Source organism: Perca flavescens, chromosome 11, assembly GCF_004354835.1.
Source record: "Perca flavescens isolate YP-PL-M2 chromosome 11, PFLA_1.0, whole genome shotgun sequence".
Classification (NCBI taxonomy): Eukaryota; Metazoa; Chordata; class Actinopteri; order Perciformes; family Percidae; genus Perca; species Perca flavescens.
The window spans coordinates 12,988,328-13,000,957 of record NC_041341.1 but is presented as its reverse complement, the minus strand read 5'-3'; the positions used below and the strand labels follow the sequence as shown (position 1 = coordinate 13,000,957).

At 40.7% G+C, this 12,630-nt stretch overlaps 1 protein-coding gene across 1 annotated transcript in view; it reads left to right on the top strand.

Moving 5' to 3' along the window:
* slc49a4 (solute carrier family 49 member 4) overlaps nucleotides 1-12,630 on the top strand; it is a 49,952-nt gene that overhangs the window by 5,968 nt on the left and 31,354 nt on the right. The window contains exons 3-4 of the mRNA XM_028592082.1: nucleotides 10,523-10,794; nucleotides 11,462-11,591. Coding sequence (XP_028447883.1) covers nucleotides 10,523-10,794; nucleotides 11,462-11,591 — 402 coding nt within the window. The remainder of the gene's footprint in view (nucleotides 1-10,522; nucleotides 10,795-11,461; nucleotides 11,592-12,630) is intronic.

Sequence of the window (12,630 nt, the reverse complement as noted above, 5' to 3'; positions counted from 1 at the left end):
GCTAAAACAGAGACCTCAACACACAGGGTGAAAAGAGGAGCTGCAGCAGTGTGCAGTACAACAAAAATATGGTGTTTTATTGAAAATTAAACCATGTAAACCTATTCTGGTCCAACCTCTAAATACAATTATGAACCTGAAAATTAGCATAATATGAGCACTTTAAGGTACCAGATTGTTCAATGAGGCAACTCATATGAATCTTTGAAAGGTTTTGGACAGGAGGCAGAGAGTGACCCATGCTCCTCATAATTTCCATAATTTGATTCATTAGACAAACTTTTCAAACTGAGTGCCAGGACCAGCTATGTATCAGTTTATTGACAAACAAGCTGCTTGCCAAAGTTAGGACCTCTCCTTGTCTAATGAGTTCCTCATGATTTGTGATGTAGCAGATATGATTAGTAGATTGGTGGATTAATCAATTCAATGAACATTTATCAGACACTGTATTTTATAATTGATTAATTGTTTCAGTCGTATTTCAAACTGGTTTTAACTTCTTAAAGTCGAATATGATAAACTGAATATCTTTGAATGTGGACTGGATTAAACATGTCATTTGAATATGTCCCTTTGGGTTCTGGGAAATTATAAACAAGACATTTTACAGACAATTCAGAAAATAATTGACAGATTAATCAATATTGAAAAAAGTTGTTTACATGCTCATTATGACAATGCGCTAATAGGTACACCATTAGCCATGTTTATCATCTTAACATGTTAGCATGCTAATGTTTGCTAATTAGCACTAAACAAAGTGCAGCTGAGGAGTTTTACAGGTATTTGGTAATACATTTTCAAAAACATTTAGGCCTAAAGGTGCAATAATACTGACAGCTAGTGTTTAAAATAGTTACTGCAGTACAAAGTCATCCCCAGACTCTGAAGTTCACAGAGGTTGCCAGGCTGAAACCGCAGCATCCACAACAATGTTGCTAGACGGTTGTCTCACACAGCCAGACATTACTTCATGGCACAGCGGAGTAGCTTACGTTAGGTGCTGGCTATATTGACAGTCCTAAAAGCCAGTGCTCACGCGGAGCTCTGTACCCAACTGACAGACAATTATTTTCGGCTTAGAATTACGGTAGGAACCGCTAAAAACAACAACCACGCTGTCCTCTCCACCCGACAGACAGACGCACTTCCTAGGCTTAGAGTTACAGCAGGAACCGCTTAAAACACAACAACCTTGCTAAACACACTGCAAACTCACTGTCCTCTCTTCCTGATTTACAGCCTCCCTCTCTCTCTACAACTCACTGTTGTAGGTTACGGCCACTGAACAGGCTACATGTTGTAAACAGCCATGGCCCGCTTGCGTGGTCCTCCAGAACGTTAGCAGTTAGCAGGGTTAGCATGGCGGCGTTAGCCAGGATCAGTCAGGATCACTTTACTGGCTGTGTCCCAATTGTTTTTGCAAGAAACCAACTCGGGTACTCAAGCTAAATAATTCAGTGTGAGTACACAAATGTTGAAATGACATAAAATGCCCGCCCCTTGTAGCCGTGATAAATTAGCCTGAAGCTAACGCTAACCTGTTCAGGAAGAAATTAGCCAACTCAGCGTCCTTTTGGGCTCTAAGCTGTCTCCATCTTTCAAATACATCTCCAATATTTACCCGGGGTTTGTTACGTCTCTGGTCACGCAACTGTTAGAAACATGGCTTTTTTTTTTTTTTTTTTTTTTTTGTGTAGAATCTATCTCTGTTGATCCCATTCGTTTGTTTGCTGCTTCCATGGCTGTAAATATATTACATATTGGACCTTTTTAAGGGATCAAAGTAAATTAAAAAATAATCTGTCATGATGGCGACAAATCTACCAAATTGTATGGCAATCCAAACAGTTGTGTGGACATTTCAGTCTGGACCAAAGTGGAGGACAGACAGACCAACATTGCCATCCATAGCCACTAGCATAGTTAAAAGTATAAGCGACAGGTGCTATATTCAGCTTTATTGATTCTAACCAAGGTCCAGTTTATTTTTCTTCAAAGTAGAGACCTGTAACTGGTTAGAGGGACAGACTTATGGCATTTGGCTGCCAGAGAACAGGATTCTGAGAGAAGGCTCAATACTGGGTGGATCCTTTGCTTCTTTTTTGTGTGTGTCCTTGCCGTCGGTTTCCTCCCATATCAGACAGCACTTTGACAGGCCTTATGTGGAAAGCATAAAAGAATCCCATTATTTTTAGTGTTTCATTCTCAACTTTACTCATGAGCTCAGAGAAGGTCATTTCAATTATAATGTGCCTTTTAAAAATGTAATTGCATTGAATATTTCTGTGTTGTAATCTGCTTAATGATTACTTTTGGGCTCATAAAATATCAATACATAGAGGAAATTATATTTCCACAGAATGAATAGCATATCACTTTCACTCCATGGATTTGAGGATTTTTTTCGAAAAAGTGTGGCTTTTAAGAGCAGATAAATCTATTTTATTTCTTAATTTCTTTCTCTCCGTGTTTCATGAGGCTGTGGTTAGAAAGCCATCAGTGGAGTTAACAGCCAATGGTGCAGTGATACAGGCTTAATGTACGGAAAATAAAATGTTAAAGTATCTTAAGGAGGAAGAGGTGATATAATCATGATTCCCTTGTGGGAGTGTCTATGCTGAAAAAGGGTATTTACAATTTGCTGTGAAATGTCAATTTTTGCACCCTGGATTTGTTGCCTCTCCGTTAGGAGTTTTGGAATTCATCATTACATTGATGCATTGCGATGCGGACCTGCACTATTCTGCATTGATGCAGTGACAGACCATAATTGATTATTGCCTATTGATGTTACTTGTTGATTTTCCGGTCGCTGCTTTTTTTGTTTTTGCATTGTTGTCTGCTGTGTTCTAGTCTATATCCTTGACGTTCCACTTCCGGGATTGCTCCGGTGCCGCAGGAAATTCCGCCGGATGCATGTCTTTTCACCAATGTCCACCAATTTCCTTGCGCTTTCTTCGTGTTGGAATTCTGAACTCTGGTGGATTCATGAGGACTATGGTTAACTGCTCCTCAGATCTCTGCATGGTAAACTGAGATAGCCATCTAGACTATCTGTCCAATTTGAGTTTTCCCTCGCACGACTACTTTACAGTGGCTCTGTGCGAAGCTTAGCGCCGCCCACGACAATTGTGATTGGTTTAAAGAAATGTCAATAAACCAGAGCACATTTTTCTCCCATCCTGGAATGCTGTGTGGACTAGCCAGACCCTCCTCCGCTCTGCAGCGTATGGATGGTCTGGCAAAGCGAGACTAGCTGTGTTCAGACTCCGCTACATTCAGGAAGTGTCTTTTTCAAGAGCAGATACAATAAAAGGGGAGTTCATATACAGTATATCTGAGTGCTTAAATTTGTTTATTAAAACCATGTGAGAAAAATAAATAATATTATTGAGGAGGTCACGCATTGGGATATTGAATCGAATCAAATTGTTGACAGGATAATCGTAATCGAATTGAATAATGAGACTAGTGAAGATTCACACCCCTACGCTCCGTGTGGTTGTAGCATTCTCTATTCGTGTGTTTCTAACAGCTCATATTAATAGCGTCAAGGGTTCTTTCCACAGCCTTGAAACAAGAGTAACATCTCTTGGTTGTGTTTTACGGTAGCAACTTTTACAGGCCACACAAGGCAGGGACCTTCCTTTACCCAACAAGAAAAGAGCATATTTTTCTGTGGAAACTTTTTATTTCACTGGGAAATTTGGCTGTAAAAACTTTAGCTTAAATCAAACGTATCCTCTGGAATTTGTCATTGCTTTTAGTGGAGTGGCTATGTCCTTAATCTTCAGGACGGTGTATTTACCTGGCTGCATAGTAAACCACACTCACAATTATGGACCCTTTTTTTTATTTCATGGTCTTCCAGAAATTATAGGGGGATCTAGCTGGAGTTTTATTCTTATCTGTAAATCAAAACCCAAATCCAGCTATAGTCTACAAACTATTTGTTTTATTGTTTTATCTATCGTGACCCCTTAAAAGAGTACTTCAGCGATTTTTATATCGCACTTCCAAAAAGTTTTAGTCTAGTACTGGATCATACATCCCATAACCCAACTCAAAAGTGTTGTCTTTAAATTTCCCTTGCCTGGTTAATGGCAGTTTCTAACGCAAGCTTAATGTTAAAAATGTGTAGTCTCTAACTCCCAGCCACAGACAGCATTACACAACTGCTTCCACAAGTGAATTCTCCATGTGTAAAATTGGTGGAGTTTCCTCTGTTATGATAGCCATAGATAGATCATTGATGGCAGTCAGTGCAACCACAATTGTTGCTTTGTTTTAAGCCCATAAACTTCAGGTTCACAACACCTGGTAACTCATGAATGAAGGTGTCTTCACAAACCTCCTGAAAGTGTAACTTTGGGCTCAACCTTTTCTCCTGACCCTTGTACAACAACATTCCTAATGCAGCTTCACTTGACATGTGTGAGGCTTTTACTGTAAAGGAGAAATACAGTCATGTAGAAACAGGGCTGCAAAGTCACAAGAAACCTTTTCCTCAACTTGTTTGGATATCCACATGACAGGATTGTTTAGCGGTCAAACGTTCAGCATCAGTGAAGTGCAGTCAGTGCAGTACAAAAACCAGTATCTCCAACATGCTTTAAGTCTCACCCCTCCTGAATCCAGCCATACAACAGGTCCAGAATATATCAGTTCTTAGTGGTTGCTAGCGCACAAAGTTTAAGGTAGCCTTGATGCAAGCTGTATGCTGTTGTTTTTCCATTAGATAATGAGGAGAACCTTTCACAGCCATGACCTCAGCTCTTTAGATACAGTATTCAGAGTGGAAACATGATTGCATAATGAAAGCCATGATAACATGCTTTACACAGCAAATGTTACTTCGGACACAGTTCAGCCTAATTTGCATCTTAAATCTAATAGGTCATAACTCTTGAAGCCATATTTTAATGGATGACATGGTGGATTATCTCAGTAAAGCACAGACTGATATAACCATGTATAGCTCCCTGGATCACCAGTAGATGTCACTCTTTGCTTTGCAGTAGTGGAGATAACGCATGAGGCTGTGTGAGCTTTGATTAGTGACCTGCGTCTGCTGCTCTGTGTGTCGGCTCTCATAAACAGGATATTTCTGTCCTATCAGACATATTGGTTTTGATGATGGTTCAGATGACCCGAGAGACAGGGAGGGGGCCTAACAAAACTGTTAAGTCTAGCTGGCTCCAGAACTTTGAATGTGTGAAGTTCAAGGGCATTGCAAGAGCGCTCAAACACAGCATTTGAGTTTCCTGCTCCCCTGATCAGTAGACAAATGGCGACCATGAGAAGAAGTTCCCTCGACAGCCAGCCCCCTGCGGATCTGTGTTTGTTCCACATGCCGTTTCATGTTTTTGATAGCCGATGACTACAATTTATTTTCATCACATCCTCCTTGAGGAAGTAAACCACCTCTTTGTTTTGAGTTTTTAAGATCAAAGGCAGTTGTGGAAGTTCCTCTCTTGTATAACCAGGATCATCTCTGTAGCTGTCACGTTTGAAAAAGATCTGAGTGTTTGTTTTGTGATATTCAGATAAGAAGAGAAAAGCCACTGCTGCATCAGTGGTCACTGATTAGACCTTGCTGTGATTAGGTCTACTCTCAAATCAGAGACATGAAATACTTACCCTCTCTTGTGTTTTCAGGCATTCACTTGTTTCTCTGGCCCTCTCAGTCTCTCTCTGCATCTGTCTTCTCTCTCTCTCTCTCTCTCTCTCTCTCTCTCTCTCTCTCTCTCTCTCTCTCTCTCTCTCTCCTATTTAAATATAGACCAGCTGTGTGATTAGTAAGTGTTTATCAGTAAGATCTCAGATTCACTCAGACACTGTCGGATTGGCCATGAGAACACACTGTGGGTCCCGCAGCAGGCTGTCACATTACTGTGACGATTGCTGTGGTGTCATTTTCAAGACCGAATTGGCCTGGCCTTTTTTGTGATGGCAGAATTGGGTTTGTCAGCCCTGGCGGACCAGAAGCAGTGGCAGGATTTCACCACAGTGCTGGCTTCTTTGTCTCATACTCGATCAGATTCCGTCTGACAGGTCTCATCAATACTGATTAACTTAATCATCCAGTTGGAAAAAAAAGCTGCTCCCTTTCCTTTCTTTCCTTCTCCTGCCACAGCGCGGCAATCCTCATGTTACTCACCATCCATCCTTATCACCTGTCACAGTAAAAGCAATTTTTGTAGTCACTTCCATCCTGGGGGCAAAAAGACAGTAAGACTGGGGACTGAACTTTAAAGTACTGACCAAACTTTGTCATCCAAAGTTTTAAAAGCTATGACGTTCTGAAAGCTGTGGCCAAATTGGTCCGATTATGTTTATTTATTCAGATACATGAACTAAAATTATATTTTTACATTGCATTTTATTTACACAAACTTCAGCTTATTGTGTTGAGACAAACTTAAACACTGGTGGACTTTAAAAGATTGGCTTGTTTTGTTTTGCTAAATTTAGGTATCATTTAGGCCTATGTACTAAATATGAGGTCACACTAGATCACAGAGATGTTGTTTTAAATTACGCTGAGTATCTTTGCTGCTTTGATAATCAGACAAACTGGATTTGGAATAATCATGATGTCTAATGAGAAGATACAGTAGAGCAGGTGTATCAGTCTGGTATCTGGAACATTCCCAGGCCTAAATGAGACTGTAATTACAGGATGTGCTCCAAAACCTGCCGGTTGGGCGTGGTTTCCATTCCATTTCAATTTGGCACACAAAACGGAAAATGCCGACCTGAATCAACTGTTCTGTGCAGCAGGTAAACAAAATACCATGTGTCATCAAGAATGGAGTAGAAATACGTATTTCCCATGGATTGTTGTGGCTGAATCCAAATGGAAAAAAGTACTGTACTGTCTCTACCAACACTTAAAAGCTGTGAAAAGATTAAATTAACCCTAACTATGGCATATCTACCACCTGCTGCTATTTTATTCTCAGCTGATGAGGTTCAGCGTCATACCTGTTGCTTGCACTCCATTCAAGTGGATTTCTTTGCCCCTATCGTCACGAAACAAGTGACACGCCACTCCAGCCACTGCGATATACCTAGTGTTGTAGTTAGTGGTAAACAAAGTGCCATTTTGTAATACCATAACTTTTTCAAGTGATATTCATGTCTGAAGACAACTCAAAGGCATTGAAACATACCGCAAAAATATAGAATCTTAACATGGAGCACAATTCTATGAACACTTACTGTATATCCTTGTCTTTAACTTGTTTTTTGGAGGTACTTTGCACACTAAATATCATATTCTGGTTTCAGGAAACCTGTATAAGATCAGACATCTTTGACCTAAATCACGTGGTGGTAAGTTTGTAAAACAAAGATATCATGACAAGTAGTGTAATGATGATCTACATGCTGAAGTGAACAATGTAACACCGGCGGAGGATACATTTTATCGCTTGTCAATCTCGTCTTCCATCACTTGAGGAAAAAAGCGGAGTGGTAAATGCAGCAGTGTCCTGACACTGGGTTCTTCCCTTAGTTGCTGAGGTAACTCACTTGGCACAGAAATGACAGAGAGGATGGATGTGGAGGAGGCAAAGAAGTGCCTGCACCAACACCGATGACCAGATGAGAAACCATGATCATGTTTAGAATCATGTCTACAGGGAGATGAATAACCAGGTTATTCTGTGTTCCATGAAAATGTCATATCCTAAATATGATCAAAACTACTGTGTAAACATACTCAGACATAGTTAGATGTCATCATGGAAATTCACTAATCTGTAATAGAACACCATTGAAAACTCTTGTTTGGCAATTGAGCAATTAAGACGGAGACACATATAAAGAAATCTACAAAGAAAGGAGAAAGGAGTAGGATGACTAAAAGTAAGACCCACAGAGTATTTCAGAAGGTGCTGGTGTGTAGGCTGAGATGTGGCAAGGAGATATAGGGTGAACGAAATATTCTCCAATCAGTCTGTCACTGACCACTGCACTTTGTATTCTGCCATTTATCTGTGAAGCCTAGAGGCAACAGCAACGTTAAAGAGAGCTAGAGGGCAGAGAAGTGTAAGCACACGGTAGAGACAAACAAACAAACTGGTATATGCCTGCTGGAAGTCAGAAGAGTTTGCTTTTTTAAATGTAGGGCTCGGTATTGAACCTCAATACTTTTTTTTTTTACCAAACTAAACCCGTCCGTAGCACCTGGTGTTGAAAACTGTAAAAAACCAAAAGATGGCATCGGTTTTCTGTTCAAATTTGTAATCTCGTTTACCTATTCTCTAATCACATAATTCCTAAAATATCCATATAGATTGCCAGGATTAGACTGTTTACATTTAGGCAAAGTTCAGACATTTAAGTTAAGAAATTTAACTTTTTAATTTTCTTTTAGACAGTTTTGAAGGGGGCTGAGGGTGTTGAGTAGAGGTGTGAATCTTCACTGATCTTTCAATTACGATTATCATGTCAGCGATTCAATTCGATATCTCGATGCATCACAATGCGTCAAATACATTTTTCTATTAAAGCCATGTAGGATATTTAATTCATAGCTTTTCAAGCTTCAAAAACAAAATATCCTGCAGTGCTCTAACACTAAATAATTTGGATACATAAAACTACCGCACTGAGCACATGGCACTTCCTGAATGTGCAAAACATAACCGAATATGTAAACAGAAATGTTGTTAGGCCTACATTAAATTGTAAACAGAAATAATTGATTATGAGCCTGCCGATTATCGATGCAGCATCGTCCATGTCCACAATTCGATGCATCAATTATTTGATTAATTTCAACACCTCTAGTGTTGAGGGGTCTGATGGCATCAGGAGACATCTCTGAGTACATCCGTCTCGCACAGCTCAGTCTAAAGGTGCACAAGTGAGACAGTTACTCTCAGGGGCATGTTCTTAATTCCCCAGAGACGATTACACCTTATTTCCATTCCCTCGCCTATCATTATTCCATTAGATATTATTAACAAATGCCTCATTACTCCATGTCTTTATTTTAACTTAATAAATGCACTGAAATGAGACTCATCACTGCAGCCATGTTTGATTGTCTTTGTTGTTTAACATTGTAATATCTGATAACGTGTATTAAAATGGGGCCCACACAAAAGAATGTGTCAAACTCAAGGCCCGAGGGCCAATTCCGGCCCCTCACAGGTTTTAATCCGGCCCGCATTTCAATTTAGGTTCACAATAAATTTAGGCCCACGTAATTTTTGTTGCTTTTTCCAGAGTTTTTGGTGCTTTTTTTTTTTGACATTTTTGACACCTTTTCCGGCGGTTTATGCTTTTTTTTTCCCCAATGCTTTAGGCACTTTGTTTTAACGTTTTTGACGCTTTACTCAATGTTTTGCCACTTTTCCGGAAGTTTTTGGTGCTTTTACGATGTTTTTGGCACTTGCTGATGTTTTTGGCACTTTTTTCAACATACTTGTCGCTGGCTGAGGAACTTTTTTGCCGAACTTTTTTGGGGCTTTATGAGGCCCAAAATGTAAGTGAGAAGACTACAGTATATGAGACCTTGGCCCATGATGTGATTCTCATTTTCCAGTCTGGCCCTCTGGGAAACTGAGTTTGACACCTCTGGTTTACAGGGTTTGCACCTAAAATTCGCTAATACAGTTTCAAAAAAAGATTCCTAGACAATGACTATGATTAGGTTATTTTATGAACTTTTAAAGGCATCTGTGGCTCAGGTGGTGGAGCAGTCACTTACCAATCGGAAGGTTGGTGGTTTGATTTCTAGCCCTGCAGTCAAATGTCGAAGTGTCCTTGGGCAAGACACTGAACCCTGAATTGTTCCCGATGCCGCGCCATCGGTGTGTGAATGTTTATCTGATGAGAAGGTGGCACCTTCTATGGCAGCCTCGGCCACAGTGTATGAATGTGTGTGTGAATGATGCCTGTACTATTTAAAAGTGCGTTGAGTAGTCATTAAGACTAGAAAGGAGCAATTTAAATACAACGCATTTACAAAATTTGCTTTTTGTGCAATGTCCCTGAAACAGCTGGCACCTGAAATCTCACATATGGTCAGTGACTATGTAAAGTTAAATATAAAGGATCACATTTTCATGAATTTACTGTAGCTTTTCAAGGTAATTGCAGGCACACTCAATTCAGACTCAACCTTTAACACACTAAACTTCATTACAGTAACTGAAAGCAGCTGAGCTGATAAAACGGATTTGTCACTTCTGGCTAGCTGTTAGCCAGATACACTTACACAACTTCAGTGCCTGGTCTCACCGTTAGCATATATTAGCCTTATTGTTATTCTTTTACATGAGTTTGTCACTATGCTGTGGTAAAATGATTTCTTTAAAAGATTGTGAACCTCACGCTCATCACAAGATTGTAATTCTTGATATTTGCTGTTCAGAACATAGTGCAGCACAGATGTCTAACACACCCCTTTATCACAGTGTCATGCATGATTCTGTTTTTTATTTGTGTGATGTTATTAGTGAAGAATTGAAGCTATTTTCTCCTGCTGTTTCTGTCATAGGTTGATACACGTAGGTCAGTTTCTGAACGGTTTAGCCGGCCCAACCATAATGAGCGCCGGCCCCTTCCTCTCCACCACATGGTTCGCCCCTGACCAGAGAGCCACCGCAACTGCCGTGGCCTCACTCTTCTCCTACCTGGGAAGTGCTGCTTCGTTTATAATCGGACCTCTGGTTGTGCCAGCCCCCAACAACACCCAGACAGCAGCCACGATGGTAGCAGCAGTTTCCGACAGCTCCATCCGGGACAGAATCCAGCTGGTTATGTATGCAGGTACTAACAGCAAGCGAAAAACCTCTGAGGGCGTGGAGGATCGATAGCACATCATTTTAACATCATGTCAGCCCCGTCAAGGGACACAAATACAATCAGGCGAGGGAGATCCAAGAATTTTGCAGGAACACCAAAAAAACCCAATTATAATGTTCATAACCGCCCCTCTGAAAAATAGATTGCTGGGACTGTTATGCTTAACTGATTCAGAAAATTAAAAGCACGCTGAAAAGAGAAACGAGCGTGCTGTAATAGATTGAGGCTGCAGCTTTTGTGTAACCTAAGGTAGTATTGTTATTCATTTTTAAAGGACAAAGCAGACACCTTTTGTGAACCAAAAGTTGTAGGAGGTCAAAATCCAAACGACAGATCAATGTGAGTGGGAATGCAACTCTGTCAAGGAGAAATGTGCAGCTGCTGCTCGATCCATATTTGATGTCAAGAAAGAGCAATGGAGCTAAAAAAACCTATCCGTATAAATGTGTTGCTTCTCCAAGAGTCTATAGCCTTGTCTAGTCGGCCATTATGTTCATTCCAGGTATGATTTCAGAGAACTTTTAAGATGTCACAGCGACCTTTTTTAAAATGTCAAAATAATCTGACTTCCTCATCTATGAAATAACATGTACAGTATGTCTCTTTTATCTGTGTCGCTGTGCTCGAGCAGAGTTGGCTGCAATTGCTGTGCTTTTTGCGGCTGTCCTGCTGTATTTCCCGTCACGGCCACCGATGCCTCCCAGTGTGGCCGCTGCAAGCCAGAGACTCAGTTACAGGAGCAGCATCTGCAGACTTCTTAGGTAAAACACACACACACACACACACACACACACACACACACACACACACACACACACACACACACACACACACACACACACACACACACACACACACACACACACACACACAAACAGCAACACACCCCTTGTTTCAGTACATTGTTGAGTATGCCTAACTTGATGTGTCCTTGATTCAACTTGGGTCAAGACGTATAAAGCAAGTGAAACTTCAGTACTGCAGCTTGATTAGCATTAGTTTCAGGTGCTGTTTTACAACTTCATAAGAAAGTGGTCAAGAGCATATTTCTGCAGCATCTTCAATGCTCTCTAACTGCTGTGTCTACAAATCTATTAGGTCTAGTTTGGTTTCTTATTTGCTGATGCGTTGCGCACTTCTTGGAAAGTTAAAGTGACAAAGTCTTGCTCTGGAGAAGGATTTGGAATCTTAATGAAGGGGTCTGCCACTCACCATCTGCTTGGGTTGTTATCAAAGAAACCCCAGCTTTCCCTCTAGATTAATTACTAAGATATAATAAACTGGTTGTTTTTGAAAACTACATCATCCTCTGCATCTGTACCATCAGGGTCAGTGGTCAATGTATTCCAAAGACACCACTGATGCATGTGGATAGGGGAGAGATGGTCTATTATGACAAGGTCCTGAATCTCAATAGTTGAATGCACATATTATGTCACCTATTATGTTTTGTTTTCCTCCCAGGAAAAGGCATAAGGGAAGAGTTAAGATGATTCAATCACACTGCAACACCCCCATCACTACACCCCACCTCACTTTCCAACAAGGCAATATTTATCCTCCAGGCCATGTGGAAACACCATATTGCCTGAGGAGCGAGTGATTTGCCTTTTGCCTAGCTTGTGGAGGAATGATGCCTGTGGCAGTGGCCAGGGATTAAAGGGTTGGAGAAGGGAGAGGAAAAGCTGGGCGACGGTAGCCAGGGAGTTGGCCTAGCTTTGTTGGCTATACTTGGTCCCTTGCTGTATAAAATAGCTTCACTACTGTGCCATGCTGACCAGCACAGAGAGGCTCAACTCC